At 41.0% G+C, this 26,491-nt stretch overlaps 2 protein-coding genes across 5 annotated transcripts; both read left to right on the plus strand.

Annotated features, from left to right (window-relative positions):
- The first annotated feature begins 869 nt into the window (after positions 1 to 869).
- simc1 (SUMO interacting motifs containing 1) lies at positions 870 to 8,307 on the plus strand. Of its 3 annotated transcripts, none has more exons than XR_004570478.1 (10): positions 870 to 1,449; positions 1,651 to 2,955; positions 3,055 to 3,302; positions 3,456 to 3,525; positions 3,843 to 4,003; positions 4,442 to 4,534; positions 4,653 to 4,784; positions 5,474 to 5,514; positions 5,887 to 5,971; positions 7,779 to 7,795. XR_004570478.1 is itself a non-coding variant. In XM_034231073.1 (10 exons), the coding sequence occupies exons 1-10, from the start codon at positions 1,294 to 1,296 to the stop codon at positions 7,988 to 7,990; spliced, it is 2,619 nt and encodes an 872-aa protein (XP_034086964.1). In that variant the 5' UTR covers positions 870 to 1,293; the 3' UTR covers positions 7,991 to 8,307. The 3 variants fall into 3 exon arrangements, 2 of the variants coding, with proteins under 2 accessions (XP_034086964.1, XP_034086963.1); XM_034231073.1 differs by having other exon boundaries at positions 5,474 to 5,630; positions 7,779 to 8,307; XM_034231072.1 differs by lacking the exon at positions 7,779 to 7,795 and having other exon boundaries at positions 5,474 to 5,630; positions 5,887 to 6,990.
- Positions 8,308 to 8,581: 274 nt separating this feature from the next.
- LOC117555978 (CCR4-NOT transcription complex subunit 6) lies at positions 8,582 to 22,084 on the plus strand. 2 transcript variants are annotated; one of them, XM_034231074.1, is made up of 13 exons: positions 8,582 to 8,728; positions 9,852 to 9,973; positions 10,598 to 10,784; positions 11,066 to 11,151; positions 11,250 to 11,354; positions 11,556 to 11,624; positions 11,896 to 12,053; positions 12,618 to 12,772; positions 15,787 to 15,941; positions 16,146 to 16,379; positions 17,146 to 17,348; positions 17,457 to 17,668; positions 18,721 to 22,084. In XM_034231074.1, the coding sequence occupies exons 2-13, from the start codon at positions 9,862 to 9,864 to the stop codon at positions 18,743 to 18,745; spliced, it is 1,701 nt and encodes a 566-aa protein (XP_034086965.1). In that variant the 5' UTR covers positions 8,582 to 8,728; positions 9,852 to 9,861; the 3' UTR covers positions 18,746 to 22,084. The 2 variants fall into 2 exon arrangements, with proteins under 2 accessions (XP_034086965.1, XP_034086966.1); XM_034231075.1 differs by having other exon boundaries at positions 17,457 to 22,084.
- Positions 22,085 to 26,491: the final 4,407 nt, after the last annotated feature.

A 26,491-nucleotide genomic window follows, 5' to 3' on the forward strand; every position in this document is an offset into this window, starting at 1 on the left:
TAACAGAGCCCCTGTACAAACAAGAACAAATACAAATGCATTTGAATAGTTCTGTCCACAGTCTACTTTAGAGGACTTCTGTGATGAATGCAGATGTTTGATTGCTACCAAACTTGTGTAGGCTTTATGGACACATTTGACATATTTCAAATTATCCTGAATAACATGAGTGCACTCCAGTGGAGATTGTTGAAACTACACATTGTCACACAATTCAATGTACATGGGGGAGATTTACTGTTTCTCATTTGACCATTTATTACAGCAAATGTAGACCTATGGCCAATATTAAGCACGTCAATGCAGTGACTTAATCTGGTTAGTGTGACATTTAATTTTCCTTCAATAACTAAAGCAACTAAGGTGCAAACCATAGACTGTATATGATGCAAACACACCAACATTTATTTTGTTTAGTTGTCCTCTTCAAATTAGTGACACATTTTTATTGTTGCTGTAATTAATTAGTCAAATAACAAACAAATAATAAATAAATGTTTTGTGGAGAGCCATTTTATTTGTTGCTATATCTAGGCTTTTTTTGTGTATGTGCAAATAAAAGAACGAGATTATTAATCCATTAAAAATTATTAATCAATTCGACAATCAATGAAACAGTCCTAAAGTATTGGTTAGCATATACTATTATGATTTAGTTTTGAATGTATGTAAGTCGCTTTGATTATTATTATTGAAATTAAATAGATAATAGTAAAATGTTTTACATTCTAGGACAGTTAAAGGACTGCCATGGTGGATATTATGTGCAGGTTGAGCCCTTACACTCCAGAACAGTAGGTGGAGATATTTGATGCTGTGCAGCTAGTTGTGATCTGACATACTACAGAAAAAGAAAAGCACAACAAACAACCAGGAAGTGTCCGTTTTTCAGATGTTTTCAGCATGGATGTGTAATGAGAACGTTTTCAGTCGTGCCAGTTATACAATTAAATCAACTATGTGAAAGTCTCGCCATTGGAAATTGTTTTTCGGACGTGGCTTGGTTTTAAGCTCAACAATGTGAGATAATATGTGGCACTTCACGTGAATTAAGAAGGGATGAGATTCAAAACTACCGACAAGGAAGAGAGGAACTAAGAACTGCCAGAAGTCCGAAGGTCGACTTAGTACCCCTTCATTACTTTTCTTCTACAAAACATGATGAGGTGTGGCGTAACAAAGTCAGCTCTTCCTTCTTCACTAATGTGGCGACTTTCATGGGTCTGCCTTTGTGAGCTTACTCAACTTTAGCTTCTGGAGTTTGCCTCGAAAGAGTTTGAAGGAGTGAGGAAAATGGACGACCCGATCACTATCAGCTCTGACAGTGATACAGAGGACTCTGATGTGGAATTCATCGGCTGCATCAGTAACGTTGTGAAGCGGGATGACACGCTGCCCCTCTCCGCGGTGAGGGTGGACGTCGATACTGTGAAAGTCAACATCCCAACGGTGAGCTAACATGCTAGCTGCTCGAGCGTTTCTGTAGAAACGGTTGCTAACTGACTGTTAAAGTCTTGGATATGTCGAAGGAGCTGCAGCTACTTCATTTTGCGTAACGTACCAAAAGCCATTACATTCTCCTTTGTAATTATGTAATTATCCACATCATTAATTTGACATATCGTTTCTGTTTACTTTTCCCTTTTCTAGCTTTACATTGACCTCTCAAATCCTAGATGGACTTTTCCAGAGCTGAAGTCGCGCAAAATACTAGAATTGCCCGAGACCAATGTAGTTAACCGGACAAAACCAGCATTGAATAATTTCTCACCGGATAACTCTGAAACAAAAATACCAAACAAACACAATTTAAACCTACGGACGAGGTCTTCAAGATACCCAACCGTTAAAGTACTGCAGCAGGACTGTGGACATGTAAAGCCAAAGAAGAGATGTTCGGATTCTCAAACACAACTTCAAATAGCCCATTATAGCAAAGCATTTGTCAAATTAAGACGATTGGCTGTTCTTGAAAGTCATGTTGCAGATCTGAAAACATTAAAGTGTTCTGTATTGTTAAACAAAGATTGTACACAAATGACCCTGCACCGTGGTCAACAAGACATCAACGTTGAAACCCCAGAATGCAATAGTAATAGTAGTAATTTATCTACCACTTTAAATGGTCCTCACATGGATTCCTCACTGGCTGAGTCTCCTTCTAAGGTGGGTGAATCTCTTATCAGACAGGAGGACAACGAAAACAGCAAAGAGTTTACATGCACACAGTTAAATGCTGAAATATCTCAGCATCTAGAGGGCCCAGCTGACCCTCCCTGCTCAGATAAAGGGTGCTCTGTTGAGACCTCCAAGGAGCACAGCACTCATGAAGGCAAAAGGGATGACTTAAGCTCATTCATAATGATCTCCTTTCCAACATCCCCTTCTTTATCTCCAGATAAAGCAGAACATTCACAACAACGAGAAGTACTGTGCTCTAAACTAAAACAAATGGAATTGGACAAAGCTGAATCTATGCACAGCTTTCTCGCTGATCCCTCGTTCCCCAGCTCTCCTCCCACTGGACCAAACCCTTCTGAGAATGTTGTCTGTGACTCTCCATCCCACACAAGTCCCATATCTCATAACCTTATGAGGCACATCAACCCAGCAACAATCTCTGAGAATACACCAGCTGGAACTATATCTGAAGGGCAATCGGAGGATGTTAAGGCTGATGACGCCTCAAACCGCTCTGACGTCTTGCTCCATGGCATCCATGATGAACCTTTTATTTCAGTGGCAAATGAGGACATAGATGACACATCTGGGACCGGGACATACGGAGACTATCGCAGCCCAGGGCCTTTTATTTGGCAAGAGGGGAGTGACGGAGACGAAGTTGACAAAGAGAGCAGGTTTGGTTTGGACTTTAGGGCAGCCAGTAGAGAGGACAGGCACTTTGTGTGCCCAATTGACCTCAGGAAAAAAATGTTTGGACATGCTCAAGCCCTGGTAAGAGACCGTTTTCCAAATATTTAAACATTTGACACTTGATTATATAGGCTAATTATATAAGATTGACTATTCTTCTTATTATGTTTTTATTTTTAGCCTGATGAGGAAGATGAAGGTTTTGGAGCTCCTGAGGTGCTATGCCGCCAGAGCCTGGGTGTGGTTTACACTACCATTGAAGAAAAGCTCACAGAAGGCACTTTGCAGCACTTATCTAACCTGCTGCAGCCTGGTTACTATCCCCCCAAGGATATCACCTCCCACCTGCTGCGTGGCGTTCTGCTCGACCACCAGTGTCCTTATCACCACTGCGTGCAGGCATTTAAGCTGCTGATGAGGACACAGAGGTGAGGGAACCAGGGGAATAAGAGTTAATAATATGGTTTTATTTGTTGCCTTTCGTATTTAAATTTTTGATCTATCCTTTACGTCCTCTCTTTCATTTTGTCTTTCTGGTTCCATCTTTGACTTCAGAAATTAAAGCTGCTTTCTGATTGCAGACACCACATGGCTGATACAACTTCAGCTCCATGGGACTGGGAGTTGTTGACCTCAGTCATGGCCAATCAGGTACTAAACCAGATAGCAATATTTGTGAATAAACAGAAAAGCTGGTTGATATATTACACTTTTCTACTGGTGTTGTTTAACAAGACTATGTTAAACGAGATTTGGTTGTAACGTGAGAAGTGGGTTTAAAACAACTTTTGTGTCAATGTATTTTAAGAAGCACAAAAACAAATTGCCAAAGTACTGTTGCATTGTTGATGACATCATTAGGGAAACATATTCATATTCACTGTTCCAGAAGTAAACAGACATATCGCAGCTTGTCTGTGTTTTCTGTGAACTGATATTGTCCCTTTCTGCGCTTCTAAATTCCTAAGGACTGTATAAAGAAGCATCGGAGGGAGGTTGTGCGTATGCTCCTGGATTATGTTGTGCAGACTTTGGAAGATGACTTTCAGGCCAAACGCTCTATCTCTGCCCTCCACCACTCCATCGCCAAGACAACGTTGTCATGCGATGAGCAGTTCCCACACGTCAGGTGCATACTGTTTTCTGTTGAAACTGAGGAAGCTGTAGTTTTATGATGCCCTTGAATTATCGTTTGTCTTGTAACAGTGATCACATATGGCTTAACAGTGGCATCTGCTATTAAATACACTACTAAATAGCTACGTGTTAGTGGTTGTTTGGCCTAAACCTCACCTCTTTTGTTGTAAACTAAACTTATAGCTGCCTTACAAGAGTTAACACCCAAGCAGTCCCTTGACAGATTTGATATTCTTTGTTATTTCAGGTTAAATTACAGATTGCAAAATCAGCATTACAATTCGAGAAGCCTGTTAATTTAAACAGAACTACCAAAACTCACTTTTTGTTACAGTCCACATTTTGAAATATACAATGAAATATTACAAAACCAATTTGTCAGCACAATAACATTGTAGTTTATAAAGACATGCATTCTTGTTATTTCTAGGGAGATCATCAAGTGGCTCTTTGCTGCCATTAGGGAATCAACAGAGCCTGGAGACAGTAGAGAAGCAGCCAGAGAGAGGGATGAACAAACCCGGTAATATACACATTTTGAAATATATTTTTTGATTACATTGTCTTCCGCATGGATGTACCATTATGGCTGCTTCTATGTTTTTCAAGTTATCAAGTTTTGGTCCCTTTGTCCCGTTCAGAATGGTGTCGACCTTCCAGAGGATGTTGACCTTGGCTCTGGAGGTGGACCGCTCTCCAGCTCTAACCTCTGCCAAGCTGTCCCAGGAGCTCTTCCACATACTCATCAGCAATACACCTCTACGAGCACACAGGTGAGGAGGACAGATGGGATGTTTTGTATCACGATTAAGGGAAAGTTGAGAGGGAGAAAGTATTGGCTTTCAACTACCTTTTCCTGTACTGGAATTATTGTAGACTTATGAAGGTGTCAAATGGTATTTGTTATTTAATTTGTACATCCAGTAAATGATTTATAGTGTATTGATATGGCTTTTAATCAAAAAAGATATAACAATTTGTAAAATATCCTGAAAAGTAAAAATAACAAATGAGTGGAATCAATGTCACTGTCTGATGATTCATAAATCTAATGATGTAAATGGACTCAAACTGTTCATAAATGCTGTAAATTGATTAATTATGCAAAATGGATTTCCTCTGTTGAACATGGATTTTCTATGTTTTAGTTCATTTAAATTGAAAAGATGCTTAACAATAAATATAAGTGAGAATGAAACAGATATACATTTTGAAGTCTATATCATAACATGACACAGGATTTTCTTTCTTGTAATAATAATAATTTCTATACAGTTTAAACATTTTAATTGCATTGTTTGAATGTGAACGTATTTCAGACTTCCATGGATAGTCTTTCAATGAATCCATTGAGTGATTAATGGTCAAATAGAGTACAAATTGAAATGATTCTAATGGCACTATGCGTCTCTTTTACCTACTTTTCCAAGCCATCTCTGATTTATCTGTTTCTGACGACCAGGATGTTGTTGCTGAAGAGCCTGCAGAGCAAGCTGCTGAGATGTAAGCTGTTGGAACAACTGTTGGACTATTCATGCCCACTGAAAATCACTCTTCCCATGTCGCTCAGTCTTCTGCTTCACTTTTTGAAACACTGCACTCTGGCACCAGACCCTTCGGTGAATATCACTCTTGCATCTTGTTTTAATCTAAGCTTAACCTCCACCCTTTGCTATACACAGATGTGAGGGTATTAACACATCTCCTTAACAATAAAAGATTGCTGAATTGAAATGTAAAGACAGTGAAAACATCTTAGGTACATGTCATATCCCCAGTAGCGATTTAGAACGCATATTTTATGTTATTTTGGGGAATCTGAAAATTAAGAGTTTGATACAACATCGTAACTGGCTGTCCATGACTGTTCTCCAGGATGGTACTGAAAGGTGGCAGAGGTGGGAAGAGTTGGTACATCTTGTCTGGATGTTGCTGCTCAGCTACAACAAAGCAATGAAAGGTGAGAAGTTGGTCAATTCCAGTACATCTCATAACAACGTTTGCAGCTATAATCATGACATTTCTCCCTGTAAAGTCTGTGAAATGAAGGAGAACATATATGTTTGTAGTGACAATGCTAGTTGTCTGAAGTTAGCTTTCCAGTGTTCTACTGCAAGGAAGCAGACAGTGCTTGGATCCTGTGGGAAACCTCAGACTGCAGTGAATATGCAAAAATGTGTAGCAGTACCACATTTGTGTGTTTTTTAATCTATATTCTATAACACATAGGTGTGAGCAAGCTCTCTGATTGGTCAATAGGCGTGTTTGATTCCACGATCAAAGAACGGTCAAATAGAACGTGCCTTTTCACAACAAGTCAGTATCCCTCCGCGTCTGAGAAAAACGGTATACCCTTGGCCTGAAAAGCAAACTGCTTGCAGTTTGCTTTTCGAACTGGAACAAGAAAGCAGCGGAGAAGTAACGGGGCAGAAACACTCCTTTTTACGTTACGAAACAAACTTCCAAACATAATATGGAAACATTTAAGATTAACTTCAACCTCCGGGGGGGTCTTACTGTGGAGGACTGGATTGAGGAGTGCCTAGAAAAAAAAGCACCTAAACGACAACATGCAGAGCTACGTGAAGAGCAGGTAGACCAACTGGAAAAGTACCACAATTCAAAAGCTAACTGCAAACTGGAACAAGAAAGCAGCGGAGAAGTAGTGGTTTCCATAGCGACACACAGCCGTTACATTGTCTCTTGTTGGAAAATCGTTAGCTACAAAATGTCAGATTTTATAGTTATCATCTGGACAACAGAAAAATGTGGAGCAACTAGCTTTTTGCCAGTCCGGGACACGCCAAACGGCCACTAGAGGAAAGCTCTTCCGTGAACACCACAGTACCAACTGCAAAAAAGTCTGGCATGGAGTTCATGAGTTGTTTCAAAAATTGCACGTTTAATGGCAGCATGAACATCCACCTTCATTCTGAAGCCAAAATGTTAAATATGTAAATAAATAAATAAATAGCCTAATTCAAGAATTGTTGTCAATAAATTGTTTTCAATAAATTGGTTAATAATATATTATTTACTATAATTATATCAATAACTGTAAGCGGGGAAGCAGGAGTGTTCGATTGATCGGCTCTCGTTACCAAGGGAACTACTTTATAGGAACTACTTTCTGACGGAGATGAACTCAAGCAGAAAGTGAAGGTTTGGGAGCAAATTAGCCCACATTATGAAATTATTTTACGATATTGTTGATTACAATGATAGTTTGTGTTATAGAATCGCAATCTCCAGTACAGGCGTACGGACCTCGGCGCAAGCGCCTCGGTCCTGCCGCAGTACTGTCGTACCAATAATGACGTTAAAGAACGGCCTCTCGTGTATGATTGCTTAAATAACTATTTTGGATTCTCTGTATTGAATACACTTTTTTTTGGGTCATGTTATGCCAAATTTGACCAAATAAGTTTTTGGTGAACTTTGTACATATTTCCTGAGCTTGGTCCTTGATTTTTCTTCCCCACTGTATACATTTTTTTGTATTTTCATTATATTTAAAGTATAGTTGTGAAAGTGTTTTAACCACTGATGTCAGCGTAAATGATTTGTGCAGAAGAATGCTTCTGAGACATGGGTTATAATACAAATCTGATAAAGAATGTTACACTCTGATGCCCCTTAATACAGTGTACCATAATTCTGACTATTAAAACATTCCAACAATTTAGTAGTAAAAATGTAAATAACTTCACTTGACACTTCCAAGCAAACTTTGATTTTCTACTAACAGTTGTATCTGTTATACCCAGGCTATCTGAGCAACTCTATCTCTGAACAAAGAGGCAGGGTTGGCAACTTGGTCTACAGACCAGATGATATGGTATCAAAGCCCGCCATTTGTGATGCCATGCAGGCCTTCCGTTCCAGATCGCAGGCTGACCTCGGCCAAACCTTACCTCTCCATGTTGAAGAGTCCCTCACTTATCTACAGGATCACCTGCTAGATGTCTGTCAGTGTTGAATTAAAAACTGTTTGTTGGACGAACTATAAAGCATTAGGTCTACAGACCAGATGATATGGTATCAAAGCCTGCCATTTGTGATGCCATGGAGGCCTTCCGTTTCAGATCGCAGGCTGACCTCGGCCAAACCTTACCTTTCCATGTTGAAGAGTTGCTCACTTATCTACAGGATGACCCATTAGATGTATTTCAGTGTTGAACAAATGTAGTTATTATTTATTTATTTTTTACATTTATTGGTTTGAATTCAATTGTTCAGTTTTTGGAATCTGAATAAAAGGCGAGCCCTGTCTGGTCTAATGCAATTAAACTATATTGACTACTGTCATCTCTTAATAAATTACCATAATTTTCGAGCCAGTAAAGACCTATATCTGCTTCTCATCAACCACAATCTTCACTTTATCTTGTCATACAAATGCAGTACACATTATTGATTCCACTACATGTACTTGAACTCTGCTAAGTATTCAAAATGTGTAAACACGCTATGATAAATTAAACTGCTACTATTTCCATCCATTTTATGATCGATCACTCATCACCAAAGATTGTATTTACTCTGGTTCAACAGCTGGTTGGGCCGTCTACGCGCCGACCAATAGGATCACGCGCTGTTATCGGCAGAGAAAAAAAATCCTTCAGTCGCCATGATACAGCAGCGGAAACGGGTGCGAAGTAGCTAGAAAACAAAAGAGAACACGCAGTGGTCCTCGCTATTTGGTATGCTCTTGCAGGTAAAAAGGCAATTCTTCCTGTTGGACCTAAATTGTTTTCACTAATTTCACCCACATGTTATGTAGATGTTCGAAGCGTGTTTGTGGTTTTCCGAAGTAAAGACTAGTTTAAATGGGAAGTCGGTCAGCTTCGAATAATTGAGATCTGTTAGCTTATAGCTAACCAGCTAACTCAAGCTAAGCTAAATAGCTCACAATTGCTTGCAACCCCAGCGTTGTGTAGCGTCGTGAGCTTGTTAGCACACAGTTTATCTCAATCTCAATAGTGATTCTTGCTACTGGAGGCTAGCTAGCGGCAGCTAACTAATGCGCTATTTCGTGGCCTAGTTACAATGCGCAAGTCAGTGCTTTGCTATTATGTAAACAATATTTGTGCAGTATAGTTTTATGTCATTTAGCTTCTTTTTAGCTTACCCATTCGGACAAAGCATTACAATCAGTTAATTGATTGGTCAATTTACCCAATTCCGATTGTCCGTTTGCAATCTTTGGTAATTAGCAAGCGAGCTAGCTTCTAGCTATTTTAACGTTAGCGTCTGTTATGTATAGTTTGATAGCCAACGTTACCTATTTAGGTTAAGCTAAGCTAATCAGTTAGCGACCACCGAGAGGAAACATCTACCAATCGTAGTTTGTCCTAACATGTTTACTGTTTTGGAATATGGCTTTTAAGTTGAGCTCTTTTAACGAAGGAATTCTTTGTCGTTTATTGTTAACACAGTTAAGTAGTTTGCTATCTTGCTACGTTGCTGGTTTAATGTTTATTATGTAACGTTAACGTAAGTAATGAAATCACAGCCTCATAAGAAGCAATTTAGTGTTGGTTGTCAGTTTGATTATAGTACTCCAGGCAGTTACATTACTGTTTTTATTCAACCATATCTCGAACAAACGTGTTTGTGTTTGATTATTATGGCAACATTTAAAAAGTGCTAACATGTGTGCATGAGGTATTTTGGTCAAAGGCTCAAGCAAACACGGTTAACTGAACTAAACCACCGTTAACCTTATTAATAGCTTTAGTCTGAGGACACAATTACTTAATTGATTTACAAAGAGGCCACCATTGGATAATTTTGACTATTTCCATGCACATTTTTTAAAAGCACAAATATGTATCTAGTGTTATAGGAATGCCCAAGGAAAAATATGACCCGCCGGATCCCAGGCGGATGTACACAATCATGTCCACTGAGGAAGCAACAAACGGGAAGAAGTCATACTGGGCTGAGCTGGAAATCAGCGGTGAGTATTATCGTAGAACTCCTAGCTTTGTTGATAATTGTCTTTAATTCATACCAGTCAGACATATCTCTTTATTTGTGCATATAGATTACGCACAGTAGGCAGTTTTCCTACATTCAAAAAGTCCTATTACTGGATTGTCACTTTTTAAATATGAAGTGGGTAGCTCGGTACATAGGTCATTTGAAGAGCTGCAACTAAGGATGACTTTTTATCCTTTACTCTCTTGATTAAGCAGTTTGCCCATAACATGTCAGAAAATATCATTAAATGTTCATCAGAGTTTCACAGGGCCAAAGGTGACATCTTCAGATTTCTTGCCAAAGCTCATCATTATACAGCATTTTAACAAGAACCGAGGCTAGGACCAGTGAATTGTGGGCATATTCCATCAAAAATGAATTTAATGATTCATCCATTATCAGTGTTATTTCTTGGTAATTCGTGAGTTTTAACTATTTATTTTAATTGGGAAATGTATGCAGCCCTATAATTATGCTTGAGCATCATCTAATAATTGTGAAATCAATCAACCCTGTTCATTGCAAGGAGAGGGGTCATACAGTAGTTTGATACTTGGCTTTAATCCTCCTGTGTGTGTGCATTTTTCCCCCTGTCTCACAGGCCGAGTAAGGAGTCTCAGCACATCCCTGTGGACTCTCACCCATCTCACTGCCCTGCACATCAGTGACAACTCATTGTCACGCATCCCGCCAGACATTGCCAAACTACAAAACCTGGTGTACCTGGATCTCTCATCCAATAAGATCAGGAGCCTGCCGGCCGAGCTCGGCAACATGGTGTCTCTCAGGTTAGTTATTCACAGCTAAACATGTACCCCCTAATTTAGGCACAATAGAAAGGAAGACTAGTTATTTCCATTATGGCAAAGTGATTTTTAAAAAAAAAAAGTATTTATTGTAGATCCATTGAATATCTGCCCATATTGTTCCATATACATTTCAAATGAACAATGAATCTGAAGTTAAACAGGCAAATGTTTTTGGGCAACTGTATTTGAACAGAAATAAAGTTGGTTGTTTCTCAGGAGGTTTGATTTCTAATGATCAAATTCCCCTATGTCCTCCACAGGGAACTGCTTTTAAATAACAACCAGTTGCGGGTTCTGCCATTTGAATTGGGGAAACTGTTTCAGTTACAAACACTGGGGTTGAAAGGTGAGTGGCTCACCGAGGTTATTTTGTAGCCATTCTACCCTTGAAATGTCTTTGTTGTGTTGGCGACGATTCAGACTGATTTGCTTTTCCTTCACCAGGAAACCCACTTGCACAAGAAATTATGAGCCTCTACCAGGAACCCGATGGCACGCGGAGACTGCTCAACTACCTGTTAGACAATCTGGCAGGGGCTATCAAGCGCAGTAAGTACCCCTCTGTCTGAACGTTTTGAGACCCGACAGGATTTACATATTGCCAGTTGTTTCTATATACCGAAAATATAGGTACATTAGTAGTTAAAAATGGGGTCATTGTGAACCTGACAGCTTAATGTGCCCCTTAGCTTCTTTGCATTCATTTTCCACCTGGTCATAAATATTAAATATTTGTTGTTCTTTGCTCAGTACCAACAGAGCAGCCCCCAGCCCGGTCATGGATCTCAATCCAGGAACCCGACAGGACACGGGACTCAGGTAAAGACCAAACACATGAAACTAGGGATGTCACAAAAACCAAGACTTTGGTACCAAGTCGATGTCATTTCGTTTCACAGCAACTCAAATGGATATTAAAAGAGTGTTTGTTAAAGAGATTCATTTGATTTTAATGGTGGTATTGAATTAGTATCGTGAATCCTGCTATTTCACTGGTATTGTGGTTGGGTTGCTTGCTGTTGAACAAGTGTGGAAATGTCTCAATCCCAAACCTTTTTAAACCATGTTCTTTTTCTGTTTCTGCCCTCAGCACTGTTCTCTGTGATGTGCTACAATGTGCTGTGTGATAAGTACGCCACACGACAGCTATATGGCTACTGCCCCTCTTGGGCTCTTAACTGGGAATACCGAAAAAAATCCATCATGCAGGAGATAATGGGCTGCAATGCAGACATCATCAGTCTGCAGGTAAGAGATGGACATCAAAGCATTTTCACGGGAATTAACTTAAGCAAACTTAATGCAAATGTAACAAACGCCATCATCAGAGACAACTTCATGCAGCTCAAAAAAGACTGTCAAGTTTTCATTGACCTGGAATCGGTCTGAATGTGTTGCTATTTGAGGCAATGTTTGCCACGTTCTGATGTTTGAAAATGTAAGATTAGAGTATCCTGTCATTTTGTAAAGTCTGTTGTTTTTATTTAATGTGTTTTTTGTATTGAGTTTTTCTAGTATATTATTTTACAAACATCTATATCAAATGGAGCAGGGTTAATATAGAGCACAAAGATACTTTATTGTATTTATCAATTCAAAATTGTTACATCATTTCCCATGCTTGCTGGTATTATAGCTGCCGCTCCCTCCTTCAGCTGTATATCTTTTAACAGTATCTTACTTATCCGAGTCTTGTATTCAAATGTTAAATTTAGGAATACAGTTGGGTTGTTTTCGGAAGGGGGTATTTGTTATACTAGCATGACTGTCAGTCTTTCTTGTCAATCCTGACGAGTTTTTCTCTGATTAAAGGAAGTTGAGACGGAGCAGTACTACAACTACTTCCTGCCTGAGCTGAAGGAACAGGGGTACGAAGGGTTCTTCAGTCCAAAGTCACGAGCCAGGACCATGTCAGAGTCGGACCGTAAACATGTGGATGGTTGTGCCGTTTTCTTCAAGACAGAAAAGTATGTATCTGTTGTTTGACTTGAGGAATTATCTCACTGATCTGTAGTTCCAAGATTATATTTTATGACCTGATGTTTTAGATAGTTATGAGGACAAAATTAGGATGACACTGAATTTTGTGGCTGCGTTATTAATAAAGGGTTATTGTGGTGTATTTATAGTCGATCACTAAGCTTGTGAGATTTTCCCATCATTGAACAGATGCAATCATTTCTACAGGGTAAATACGTATTGCATTGTAAGCCTTTCATTCCAGGTGTAATCTGTAATGCTGCGAAACTGAAACATGTGCTGTTCCTTTTATTGCTGTGATGATATCAGCTTGGCTGAGTTTCCATTACTGACCTACCTAACCAGTTAGATTATTCTACAAAGAGATGGTCTGTTTGTTGTAGCCCTGAGACGATGCAGAACATTAATTATGCTCACCTTGATAAAGAGTTTTAGAAACTTTAAAAACTAGGGATGCACGATAAATATCGGTCCGATATTAGGAATTATGACGTCATCCCGATAAACCCGATACCAGTATTAATAGCCCCAATAATATACAATATATTTTTTGGTTAAAAAAAAAGAAAAATATACTGCGGTGTGGGTGGATTGGGATGAGGGGCGCTTGTTTTTCACTCGGCTCCTCCCGTTTTGCCAGTACTGTGGTATTAGTGGTTTAGGAAGAGGGGAGTTCTTCACAAATCCAGCGCTCCCTAACTCATGCCTGGCTGTGACGTAAATGGTATGCGGCCGTGAAGCCAGGACAGTAAACAAACATGTCGTCGGTGGTATGGGCGTTGGAGCTATGTGCAACTCGAGGCTCGAACCGGAGCTGCCTGGACGCTGCAATCATGTTGCGCACTATCCGTGCTGAGTGTGCTGACTTTTCGTACAATGTCCCACTGTCTGGCTTCCTGCATAAAGTCAAGTGCTCGGCGCAGTTGTGGCGAAATGTCGCTCCTCTGTTTTCATTTAAACAGCTCCTTCTATCCATTAGCGCAGCTAGCTAGCACCAGATGCTAACAACAACAATGCACGTAAGGTCTCTCTCTCGCTCGCTCGGGCCACACATACACACACCCTCCCGGTCCTCCCAATAGCCAGTCGGTGCCTGCCGGTGAGCGTGGAAGTGTGGTCTGCCACAAGCGGGCGGCAGGAGCGGGGCTGTCAGCATCAGCTTGTAGATGGTATTTTAAACTCGATGTGCTCTGAAACTACGGGGCGGCCGAGGAAAAAAAAATACACATGCGTTAATCGCGTTAAAATAATTAGTGGCGTAAAACATTTTTTTGTTATCGGTCTTGAGAAGCAGGAAGTTATCGGTTTCAAAAAACCAATATCGTGCATCCCTATTAAAAACACAAACTGTCTGCATTTATGCAAAAGTTAGATCATTTTGGACTGTACAGAGGTTGACATTGACGGCTATCTTTCTATACCATAGTACATATATTTTATCTAAATTTTGAGAAACCACGATCTTAAATCATTGCACATATTTAATGTATAATATGGATAAACGCTGCTAGGTAGGTGCTGATGAAGAATTCTGACATTTGCTGGTCCACCTTCAGTGAGCCTGAGTGGGAGTTGTCACTAACTTTGGGGATAACCCCTTCCCTTGAATCAGCTGTTGGCAAACAAGATATGATGGGGAAGTTGTCTTGGCATGCCAAACATACCACTACGTGATGTGATTGGGAAGGCAGCCAACATCTCTGGTTCTGTTGCATCTGCTTGTTCCCCTTTTAACTGTCAGCATGAGTCTGATAATGTTATAGGAATGCTATGCTAAATCGTCCAATGTCAAGACGATCGGGATATACATGTATTCACATCAAGCTGTTCAGTACAGCATGTTGGTGTCCTTTGGTGAGGCTCTCTGACACAATAACTCTTTATGTTTACTACTAGCCCATGTGGAACAGAACGTCTGGTGTTAGCTGTATCATGCTAGGGAAAGAGCGCGATGGACAACCATTTGTGTGACCTGTAAGATACCACTTTTGAAGTTTAGTTGGATTTGTTTGTGGAAACACTACAGACATTTAAATAACTCAAACCCCGCCAAAGTGATAAGTAATGCAATATAGTGTTTATCACTGTGTATATTAGGTCACATTTGAGCATAGACGGAATGATCCAATATATACAGTATTATTGCATATGGACAGTGTTTTGACTACTGCTGCGACTTGCTCAGCCTATTGTGTCTGACCTGTTACGAGCACCAAGGAAATATCAACTGGTCAGTTATATCACGGAGCGTACATTTTCATTTAAGATATTTCGTTTTATTGACTATATCCCAGTAATTAAGGGCCTCAACTGATAGTCATTATTAGGGCCATTGATTAACATTTGAAGGGTATGTTGAAATGTATCAAACAGTAACCACAATATGAACATACTAACCTGTGAATAATGTGTGCCGTTGCCTTCCAAACATGATGAATGAAAATTAAATGTTGTTATTGAATTATGACGCAACGTTTTTATAAATGTGTGTTTATTATATATCCTAGAGATTGATGTTGCTGTGGTCATGGCAACAAAGACATTTTGATTTAAACAATTGGTATCATAACATATCAAATGTTAACTTATAACAAATATACATCCCGTTCAATTCATCAAGTTGCGTTATCAGCTGGCTTAGAAGCACAGTTCAATGTTCATGGCATTGCATCTCCTTTATTCAAATTGTAGAGTTTTAAGAAGTGGATAGGAATAAAAGAGTTTGGAGTGCTGGTGAAGTAAACAACTAAATGTGATGGCTGTGACTTTTTTATAAGCCTGTGTTAATGTTTATGACTTTGATGAGAAGCTTGGTCCAAGCAGCAGCAGCTGGCAGGACTGATTCTGTATTTGGTCACCATTTGAGTTGAGGGGAAACCAGATGATTCTGCCAATCATCTGGTTTCCCCTCAACTCAATATGTTTTGATATGCCATGCCGATGTTAAACTCCAGGATCTCATCCCTGCCTAAACATGTCCTCTCTCCTTGCTGTGGTCCAGGTTCAGCGCCGTGCAGAAGCATACAGTGGAGTTCAACCAGCTGGCCATGGCTAACTCCGAGGGCTCCGAGGCGATGCTGAACCGGGTGATGACCAAGGACAACATCGGGGTCGCTGTGCTGCTGGAGGTCCGCAAAGAGATGATGGAGGCCTCCTGTGAGTTACACTCTATTCTGTCTCGAGACTTTTTATTTGATAATGATATAAATAAAATCATCTAGCCCTGCTTATCTTGAATTGACATTCGTCTGAAACTCATTGAGCACAAAGGATAGTAGGTAGTGTTCCACATGTGCATGGTGCATAAATAACCTTCTTTTGGTAATTACTAATTCCTCTATCTATTTCCTCTCCTCTCAGCTGGAAAGTCACTCCATGGCATGGAGAAGCAGCTGCTCCTGATAGCCAATGCCCACATGCACTGGGATCCAGAGTACTCTGACGTGAAGCTGGTCCAGACCATGATGTTCCTGTCGGAGGTGAAGAACATCGTGGACAAAGCCACGCGCAGCCTCAAGTTGTCCTCGGTCTCTGGTGAGACCAATGCCATTCCACTGGTGCTGTGCGCTGACCTCAACTCCCTGCCGGACTCTGGTAAGTTAGCATGGCTAAATGGTATAAACGCTCACCGTAGCCCTCCGCCATACCTTCACTGGTGTTTTGAAAATGTGTGTTTTTCCACCCTTTGTTCTTATATTCTATGTATAGTTTTATTCCAAGATTGGTTGCTGATTGACTACGCTATTGTCAGGAAACTATTTTCTTTTGGTTATTGTTTAAAGTTTTAGTTTTTTGTTACACTCGCCTAAAGCAACGTTCTCACTTGCCCAAATGTAAATGTAATTAGTTTTATGATAGTAAAATACATGTATTTTGAACCGACAAAACCAGCAATTGAAAGTAACCACATGCTCTTGAGAAGTGTTCTCTGCAGGTGAATGGACCATATTTAATAGTTTATGCGATTTCTTAGCACAGGTTTAACCCACTCCTAAAATAAGATGCGTCAAGATCCTCTTGCATGTAAGGCTCTGTTAATTGTATTGTTGCCTTGATGAAGTATTCATGCTTTCCTGCTTCAATGTAGCGGGTATCATTCAAAACAGGACTTTATTGATATCACACAGCTTTGTTTTGCTGTTTTTCTTTCCAAATCTCCCAGAAAGGAGCGATCTGAGAAATGTTGCTTTACATGGCTTGCAATATAAGATTCAATTGAATTACTGCTTAAATGTTACAGCTAATGATGCTAAAAAGGACATTTAGCGCGACATATCGTGGCGTAGGAATTGATTTGGGACCTTGAAGTGCTACTTGACTTTTCTTGATTCTAATAAAAACGTCTCTCTCGTCGGTTCAGGCGTGGTGGAGTACCTGAGCAGTGGGGGGGTGGACTGCACCCACAAGGACTTCAAGGAGCTCCGCTACAGCGACAGCCTGACCAAATTCAACTGCAACGGCAAGAACAGCTCGTCCAACGGCAGGATCACCCACGGCTTCAAGCTGAAGAGCGCTTACGAGAACGGCCTGATGCCTTACACCAACTACACCTTCGACTTCAAGGTGACTGCGCCGACCACTCAGATATTAGCTTTGTGCATACGCTACTTGTTTATTAGCACCATATCAAGGTTGTATCCATCTCGCGTGACTCCCCTCTTCTCTCCCCAGGGTGTCATCGACTATATTTTCTACTCCAAGCCTCACCTGAACGTGCTGGGTATCTTGGGCCCTCTGGACACCCACTGGCTCGTAGAGAACAATGTCAGCGGCTGCCCACACCCCCACATCCCCTCCGACCACTTCTCCCTCTTCAGCCAGCTGGAGCTGCTCCTGCCCAACCTGCCCCCCCAGGTCAACGGGCTCCACATGCCTGCCCGCAGGTAGTGAGTCCCTGCCACACCACCAGGGGGGGGGCTGCAACCACAGCCCCTCACTTTCAAACCCTCCTCCCTCCCACTACCAGCCCTTCCCTCCACCATACCGGAGGAGGAAGACAAATACACAACCTGTAAAATATTCGTACAGTGAGGTCTGGCCGACAGGGATTTCGTATAATGTTATAGATATTCTATATTTTTCTTTTCTTGGTTTTCTTTCTTTTGTTTTTCTTTTAACTGCTCGATTCAGTCCTGTTGGTGTATCATAATTTGTGCTTTGGACTCCCTTCCCTCCTAATAATCCACCCACCTACTTTGCTTCTGTCTTTCAAACTAGGGGATGGTAGCTCGTTCAGATTTGTCACATGGGGAAGGGTTTGGTTTTAGAGTACGGGGAAGCTGAGCAGTGGCTGATGGGATGACATTCACCTAAGAAGCTCCATAGCAGACGGTCTGCTTATCTGTCTGTCCTGTATAAATCTGAAACCAGCAAAGACAGCAGACTTGCAACTCTCAGACCTCCTTCCTTGGCTGGTGCTTGTTCTCTCGTGCTCTGGGCAGCCAGCGGACTTTCTCTGGGGCACACATTCCTTGAGTCGGATGCTGTTGGGTTAGAGCAGCTTTTAGCTGGTAGTTAAGCATCCCAGGCAGCTCGCATGAGGTAAGATTTCCTGCTGTCATTCTGTGGTGCTGAGGCCTTTTGTGCGGTCACGGCCTCCCATGGTGCTACAAGATAGTCGACACCTCTGACCCTAGCTCCGGTGCATTAGCTACCAAACCCAGCGCTTCCTCGAGATGCCAGAGAACTGCATTTGTCCAGCTTCACATGGGCTGTCCGTAGGATTTGTGAGGGATATGGAGAGAAACTGAGAGCAGCTACCATCCTGTTTGCAGACCGTTTCACCCACGCTTCTGTAGTTGTTAGGCTAGTCTCGTGCGTATGAGCTCATGTGGACCACGTACCCCTATTTTGGACAAGGGGCAAGGGATTTAGGCTGATGGGCAAAGCGATGAGGGGCTTTCACAAATCTTTTCTTTGTCTCGATTACTTTTAGGGCAGAGAAAGCGAGTGATGGCTGATACACAGGAGTTAAACCAGCATTCCTCTCACTGTCTGGAGTTGCCATCCAACTCCACGCATGCAAGCTTACACACACTCTCACACACATAATTGCATAAACACACACAGGTAATTTGCAGGCAGATCTGTAGCACTGTCTCCGAGGCCAGTAGTGACTTTCCCCAGCCATATATTCCATACACGAAAGCAGTGGTTTTTCACAAGTGTTTGTACAGAATAGTTATCTAGACTCAGTCTTTACATGATTGTATATGAACCACAAAAGACCTGTTTTCTGGTGTTTTTTGTACCAAGAGTAAATTATGATCAGATTTGAAAAAAAGATTGTATTGTAAACTATGGCTAAATTTTTATCCAGTTAATGTTAAGATGAATTGATATTACCAGCTTGTACAAAAGACGTAGGAAGAGGTTGTTCAAGGCGTTCACTGTCACTTCTTTGCACTCCCTAGAGATTCACTGTAATTCATTTATCAGTGCTGTTTTACTTACCCCCCCCCCACCTCTGCTGTTGATTTGATTTGCCGGCATAGTGCTGCGATTGTAAATAGACACCGAGTAAACTCTGCCTGTTGCTTCTTGCCCATTAACAAAGCCATTGATCCACACTGCTGCCATCAGTTCAGACAAAAGGACACGCACGGATAGCTCACAGCCCTCCAGTGACTCCACATCTGCGCCGCGCACGCACTCGCGCCAGTGACGTGTGACCAATACGACCGATATTAATCCCACATGTACAAGAAAACATCGTGCCTCACTGTAGCAGTTGTCGTTGTCTTGCACTATTTACATTTGACGAACGCCTGAACAACCTTTTCTCCTTTTATTTTTAAATACTGTTGAGACATTTGTGAAGATTTTATGTCCTTTTATTGGTTTTTGTTAATGTTGATTTCCTTTTTTTTTATGAGCTGTGACAATGTTATGATGATGTGTATATCCTTCCTATTCATTGAGCTCTCTAGTAATCAGGTATGCTTTCTCCACTGACCCCCTCCCCCCCCCCCCCCCACTTAAGGAACATTTAGGAGGAGATCTAATCTTTATCAATTCCTGGGATTGTTTAGCTCCCTATTTGTACCTTCACACAGCTCCATGCCCAGACCCCCCCCCCAAAAAAAAGTCTTGCCCTTAGCCCCTTCCCTGGCCATGAATTTTTAAACCTCCTTAAGCCTGTCTATCACTCTATATGCCCAACCTCAGACCTCCCCCTCCCACTATATTAATCAAGCTGTGTCTTTTAACCCCCTTTGCTCAACCACTTTGTAAAGTTCTCTTGCCCTCGTCACTGCAGCTATAGTGCCATCTGTGCACCTCCCTCCCTCTGTGTTGAAAAGGTGGAAGGCCCATTGTGCTCTGCTTTTTGAAGGAACAAGGGATGAGGGGCAGCTCAGCTTTCTCTCTCTCTGAAAGCTAGGCAAAGAAGTTGCTTTGAATCCAATTTGTTACATCCCGACCAACATGTAGTCTGCCCGTGGCGAGGCGGTGAATTCAACAGACTTGTTTTTACACAAATGCACCGTATGATGAGCATTCAGATGCAGCTCCCCTCACTTCTTGGCCCATCATATGAATTGACTTAAATGTATAGACATTTTTAAAGCAAGAGGGAAGTAAATAGGAAGAATAAGCTTAGTCCTCAGATCAAGGGTTGTCTCATTTGTTTGCCTCTACAAGTTTATCTTTTAACCTTTTGTTTTCCAGTGGAAACCAATGTGTCCAGTTTGATATATTTTTTTTCCTGAATGGCATTAGTATTGTAGTAGATTTAAAAGGCTAGCTTTTTTTGTAAAGTGTGAATAAAAGATGTAACTCATGTTTCCTTTCTAAAAAGATATTGAATTGTGTTGTTGTGTAAATCATGAATTCTATGATGTTTGCTACATTGTTTTTACTTTTACTCTGTATATTTTTCCCCATATACTCTTAATCCCATCACAAACCAAATCCTCTGTAGAAATCACGAGACGTTGATGGCTTGTTTGGAGTGGAATGTTCCTGATGCCTCGTAGAATGAAGGGCTGAGAGCGTATGGAGGGAAAAGTATCTGCATCAGTGGAATTAGTTAAAACTTTCAGAACAGGGATATACATTTGTACTTTTCAGCTTTATTTAGGATGTTGTGTGGCACTAGCTGGAGAGTGCGAGTGCCTGTAGGGCAGCAGAGCTGTCTCAGCAGTTCAGTACTAGAGAGAACTGTTCTGGTAAAACGTGTTTTTAGGACTAAGCTGCTCGCTAGACGTCTCCTGTGATAACCATTTCACGCTTCTTGTGCATCACAGTGGTTAATCATGTTACACTAGCTAGCAAGTAGATGCTTTTGATAGTCACTGATCTGACTAGTCCTTTTGGTTGTCGACCCGACGCTCCCCATCGCCCCCTTGTTCACCACACCCTATGGCTTTTGATGGAAAATCTGGCAAATCACAGAGCTGAGTTACCCTGTAAGCGTTTGCGAGTAATCACATCGTTGGCGTTGTACTTTCCAATGTTGCATTGTGTTTTTGTAGTTGGCTTGAGTAATTTCCCAAGCTGCATCTCTTTCTAACGGTGCTCACCAAAGCTGCTTGTAGTCTCCGTGTAGAGCAAGTTTCACCAACCAGTCACACATTTTGTTTTCATAGTCTTCATGAAAAGTAGGGCTGTACAAAGCAAGATACTTTTTCTTTCCTTGATCACATGAACACGTTGCGTCCATATCCATACTCTTGTTGGGGTTTGGTTTCTCACTCAGCTAATTTTTAAATGCATCCTTTTCCAAAATAAACTAGGCAATAATAACAGAAACATTCAGAATGGGTTTTTATCTAGAAAATGTAGCTATCATCTTTCAACTGTGGTTGTTTGTTTTGCCTTTGCACTCCATCTTTAAACACCTTTTCCTTTCCCCTTGATTCACCATCTTGTATATTTGCTCATCTTCTCTCTGCCGATCTAGTAGTAGTTGTTCAATGATCAGGATTGTCTAACTAGTCAGCGAAGTACATATTGATCTGTGTTTATGCACTGGACCAACTATTGTTTACCATTCTTCAAATACCAGCAAAAAAATAAGTATATTGACAAAACACTTGCACAATGTTGTAGAATGTCCATTAATCCCGATGAGAAATAAAGGCAGCTGTTTTCAAATCAACACATACTGTTTTAAAAAGAAACTGAATGGTAAACAATGCTTTTCGTTGTACCCCTTAGCCGTCCTCTCTATTCTCTTTGGACTAGTTTGGTTATTTTTATTATTTCTGTTTGACTACAGGTTCTGCTTGTTTCCTTTACACCTTCCTATGTATTTTCCTACTTCTGGTTGAAAATAAATTCTATATTATCTGTTTCAAGCTGTGTCACCTCTTATTCTTTGCAATGGATATTGAGAAATAAATAATTTTTCAGTTGTCCTTGTATTACCGCCTTTTGCTTTCTTCTTTCTTTTTCTAAAGAACATTTCCTGTCCTTTCCAACTTGAGTTAACAGACACAACATGAAGCTGTATTTTCATTTTCTATTTATCAGGCACTATACATTTAAAAAATATCCTCAGAAAGAAAACCGACTACTCAATACTCGCAACGCTTTCTGACCCTGTATCACATTCAACACTTCGTGTTGGTTGATGTTGAAGATGAAAATGTTTTTAACAGCTGTTGGAGGCTGGATTTGGGGCCAAACTGCTTGTGTGTTTTCATTCCACCCATATTCAGCTTCTTAACTAAACAATGTGGACATCAGAGGATGTTCGGTTGATTTTAAAACCTGTAAACTCATATCATTGTCACATTATTTCAGACTAGTGGGTTACAGAGACCATCTTGGTTGAAGCCTCTGTGTCAAGAAAGTCCCCCCGAAGTGTCCTTTAGTAAGACACTGAACCATTATCGGCACCGCGGGGGCTGTTTTGTAGTCGAGTCTGACCTTTTGATTTTCCTGCAGGAGGGCAAATGAAAAGAGAATTTCCCATTGGTATCAATAAAGTTTAACATTAACATTTAATACCTAAAATAGCCTGGGGATAATAGTCTGTGTATTATCATTAGTAGACACACGATGGAGCCAAAGGACCAGGCGTTGTCCCGTGTTCTCTCCCGGAAGGAGGTAGCATGTGTGCCAGGACAGAACGACCCACTGGTGGCTCATAACGTCAGCTGGAGTGATTTTAGAGAGAGCAGGGTTGCGTTCCAATAGTCCATTTAGCTTAGGAACCTTCCTAACCAAGTGAAATGACCCGGAAGTCCCTCAGTGGCAGCCATGATAAGTGCCGTTTCAATTCTCCAAATGAAATGAAAGGAAAGGAGGTTTCAAACTTCCTTTATAACCTCCTTTAGCTTAGGAACCACTGGGTTGCGTTCCGATAATCCAAAAATTAGCTCCTAAATTCTAACCCTATCTCCTATTCCTTGACCTCTGAGTGAAACGTCACGGGGTTAAGGGATAGTGGATAGGAGAATTCCAAAGGATTTAGGAGAAGAGACTGCGGTACTTTAGAGAATCCGAATGCACTTTCACTATCCGACGTGTTTATGATGTGCCAGCGGACGTCATGAATGTGCGTCTGCTGCTGCTGTGGGGAAACTGGAAACTACAGTTTTCTATACAGCGGACTACAACATGGATGTATAATAAGAAGGAGGGACTACTATAAACTCATATAGAGACTCTGCACCGTGCTCTGATGCTGTTTTATGCTTTATGAACGTGGACAACAGAGAAACATATTCTTCATGACCAAAGTTGGAATTGAAATAAAAAAGGAAAGGATTGTTAATCAATGATGAAAATGATCATTCTTGGACTCTTCTTCATGCTCGGCCTGCCATGAAACAACAGGCCTTTAATCAATGTGGTTTTTCCCGGCGGTGTATTGGTTGTGTTCGTGTTTCGTTTTCTGCCAATCGTGGTCTGGAACATTTTTCAGAACATAGTGGACTTCCACACTAAAGTGCTGCAGCTGTGTGCATGAGATTATCATCATTAACAGACCTTTAGGCCTGTCACCGTCACAACAGGATGAAGTGTGTAAAATAAACCTCACGCACAACTGGAAGAGAACATTTAAAAGATCCGAACATGCACAACAGCAACAAATAAAGCAACTATTTCATTTTTTGCAGAACAAAATTATCATCGATAGATCTACAATCAGGCTTTAGCACACACACAGACCTTTAACGCAGCATAAGCAAAGAGCCACAAGGCTTACTGTTATTAACCTGAAATGAACTGTGAGGGAAAATATCATCACATGACTGCTCATATGGGAACCAGAGGCTTTAAACATGCTGCCTTTATTCAGCCGAGGTAATCTGCTAAAAAATCAGGGTAAGGAAGTTGGAAGAGAATGTCAAAGGTTTTCCAAGAAACACATTTCCCCTCTTTACGGTCATGAACTAGTTCTTGTTTTGAATGGAATTTCTTCCAGGAATAACTGTCAAGATGTGCGTTGTGTGACATAAGAGGGAGGAGAGAGAGAGTTGTTTGTATGGAAAGAAAAAAAGGGGGGAGTGAAAAGAGATTTCCCTTAACTTCACCTCAATGTTTGCCGACTATCTATCTTGTTGACGTGGCAGCGTGATCTTAAATCCTGCAAAGTCCTTTGCAGATGTAGACTCTCTACCGCTCCTCTCTTGTTCTTGTTTGTTTTCTTCCTTCTCTATATCCTCCTTTATTCCTCCTCCCCTATCCATCCTTTTTTTGTATCCTTTTCCTCTGCAATTCCCACTAGTGAGTCTAAGTTTGTGTGTGTGTGTGTGTGCGTGCACCACTACTAGGCCAGTTGCCTGTGTGATGCTCAGCCAACTTCTCCTAACATGCCCTCAGAGTACTTTCTTTGGGTTCCATGGTTGTGGATTCAAGTTATTAAGCTCCAGAAATGAGCACATGAAATATAGCTGCATGTGTCTGAGAGTCCAGACTCACAGCCATCACAGCAGGAAATATCCTGAGATTTTCGGTGGAAATCACCTCAGCTAGTGAACCTAAACGGTGAAACCATTTGGTGCAAATTTGACCAAATGATGATTGCTTGGAAACAGCTTTTATTGTGGAGGGGAATGACACCTGAGCATTTGCTGGTCTGTAAAACAGCACGTGTGTGTGTGTGTGTTTTATTGCTCTTGTTAAACCAAGGGGAGTGGTTTTGCAGAAGGTGCAGACCTAAGAGTTATTGGCCAGCGGCAGGTTTGGACAGACAGGTGTGCACTGTAAAACAGTTGAAGTAACTATTATTACTTCTGCCTTAAACATGTGGTTCTTAACCAAAATAAAAACGTACAAAACTCATATAATTATTCAAAAGTATTTTAATATTATTGCAATGTAAGAAAAATATATATAAGCTCACTGTCCTCGAAAAAGCAAAGGATCATGCACTTTTGTACGTCTTTTATACATGAATATGTGTCCCCGGTGTTCCAGGGAACTCACCAAGTGTCAGAAAACACAACCCTCTCTATTTTCCTCCATACCCAAATCTCTAAAAAAGGTGCTGCAACGGATCTGATACAGACTGATCCAGATTTGAACACTTTACTGACGTCAGTAAATTGGCGCTACGGCTATTGGTCAATTCTCCACCTATCAGGGGAATGAGAGGTTGGGCCACGGCCGGCCATTGCTGCTCGAAAGCGCTGGAGACGCTGTAGTACATATGCCAGTCCTGTAAGTGGCGCTGTAGTCTGCCACAAAAGCAGTGAAGAAGACTTCCCTTGCATGGTTGCCATGGTTGCCCTTCTGTTTATTCTCCGCTGTGGCTCTTTTTCTCCCTCCCCGAGGCAAGCGTTTGCGCCTCTTGCTTTAAAACAATTGAATAATGACTCTATATAATCATATGTAAGGGATAATGTGCGGCGACGCGGTCATTATGGGGAAAAGAACACCGACAGGCTGATCAGGAGCCCGACGCGAAGCGGAGGGATCTAGATCGGCATGAAGGCACATTATGCAATGTGCAATGTGTACATTATCCCGCTTATTACATGGCCACATTCTCAACAAAATAACGACATGACTCCCAATATTAATTGAAATGCTTTTAAGGATTTAGAAAATGATTTTATTGATTTAAAAAATAGTTGTATTGATTTAAATTGACATGCATCCGCTAAGAAAAGTAGTCCGGTGTTACTGTTTGAACTAACGTAACAACGGCAGGAACTGCTTCGTTAGTGTTTTTGAGGAGCTTTTTGATTACAGATTTGAAAACATCGTGGCTTGCTTTAAAAGTAGCACAATTCATTATGTCAAACCTTGGAAAGTATCTAGATATCCCTGCCCTAATGCCAAAGTAACTGGCAACTGAATATGTGTCGCCGTTTGATGTCTATGTCTGGAGCGCTGCGTAAAAAGGAGGGTTTCTGCCCCATTACTTCTCTTCTTACTTCTAAAACACGGACGGAGATCTCTTTTTGTCCCCCTCTTCTCCCCGCTGCAGCCTAGCAGCTGATCTCAGAGCACGCTCTCCTCTCCTGCAGGGGGGCGTGGTCAGCTGCAGCTCACAGAATCAGCCCCCTGCAAAAACAGGGCTGGAAAGAGCAAATAGAGCGAAATGAGGCATGGCTAAAATGCAGGATCTTTTTGGTATTTTGAAAAAAGAACTATATTTATATATTTTATATAGCTATGGCCCTACAATATATTGTTCAAATATAGCATGATAGGTCCACTTTAAGATATCATGTTAAATCATCTGATTACTAACACTAACAAGTTACATTCAAGTTATATACTTGGGTCTTGCACAACATGGCAAC

This window comes from Gymnodraco acuticeps, unplaced genomic scaffold (genome assembly GCF_902827175.1).
Source record: "Gymnodraco acuticeps unplaced genomic scaffold, fGymAcu1.1, whole genome shotgun sequence".
Lineage (NCBI taxonomy): Eukaryota > Metazoa > Chordata > Actinopteri > Perciformes > Bathydraconidae > Gymnodraco > Gymnodraco acuticeps.

Bases quoted from the DNA above. Each gene is read 5' to 3' on its own strand.
- simc1 (XM_034231072.1), top strand. From the start codon at position 1,294: ATGGACGACCCGATCACTATCAGCTCTGACAGTGATACAGAGGACTCT. The intron at 4,535-4,652 runs GTAATATACACA...TGTCCCGTTCAG, and splicing joins GAGAGGGATGAACAAACCCG to AATGGTGTCGACCTTCCAGA. The intron at 5,631-5,886 runs GTGAATATCACT...ACTGTTCTCCAG, and splicing joins CTCTGGCACCAGACCCTTCG to GATGGTACTGAAAGGTGGCA.
- LOC117555978 (XM_034231074.1), top strand. From the start codon at position 9,862: ATGCCCAAGGAAAAATATGACCCGCCGGATCCCAGGCGGATGTACACA. The intron at 10,785-11,065 runs GTTAGTTATTCA...TGTCCTCCACAG, and splicing joins GGCAACATGGTGTCTCTCAG to GGAACTGCTTTTAAATAACA. The intron at 17,669-18,720 runs GTAGTGAGTCCC...GATTACTTTTAG, and splicing joins CTCCACATGCCTGCCCGCAG to GGCAGAGAAAGCGAGTGATG.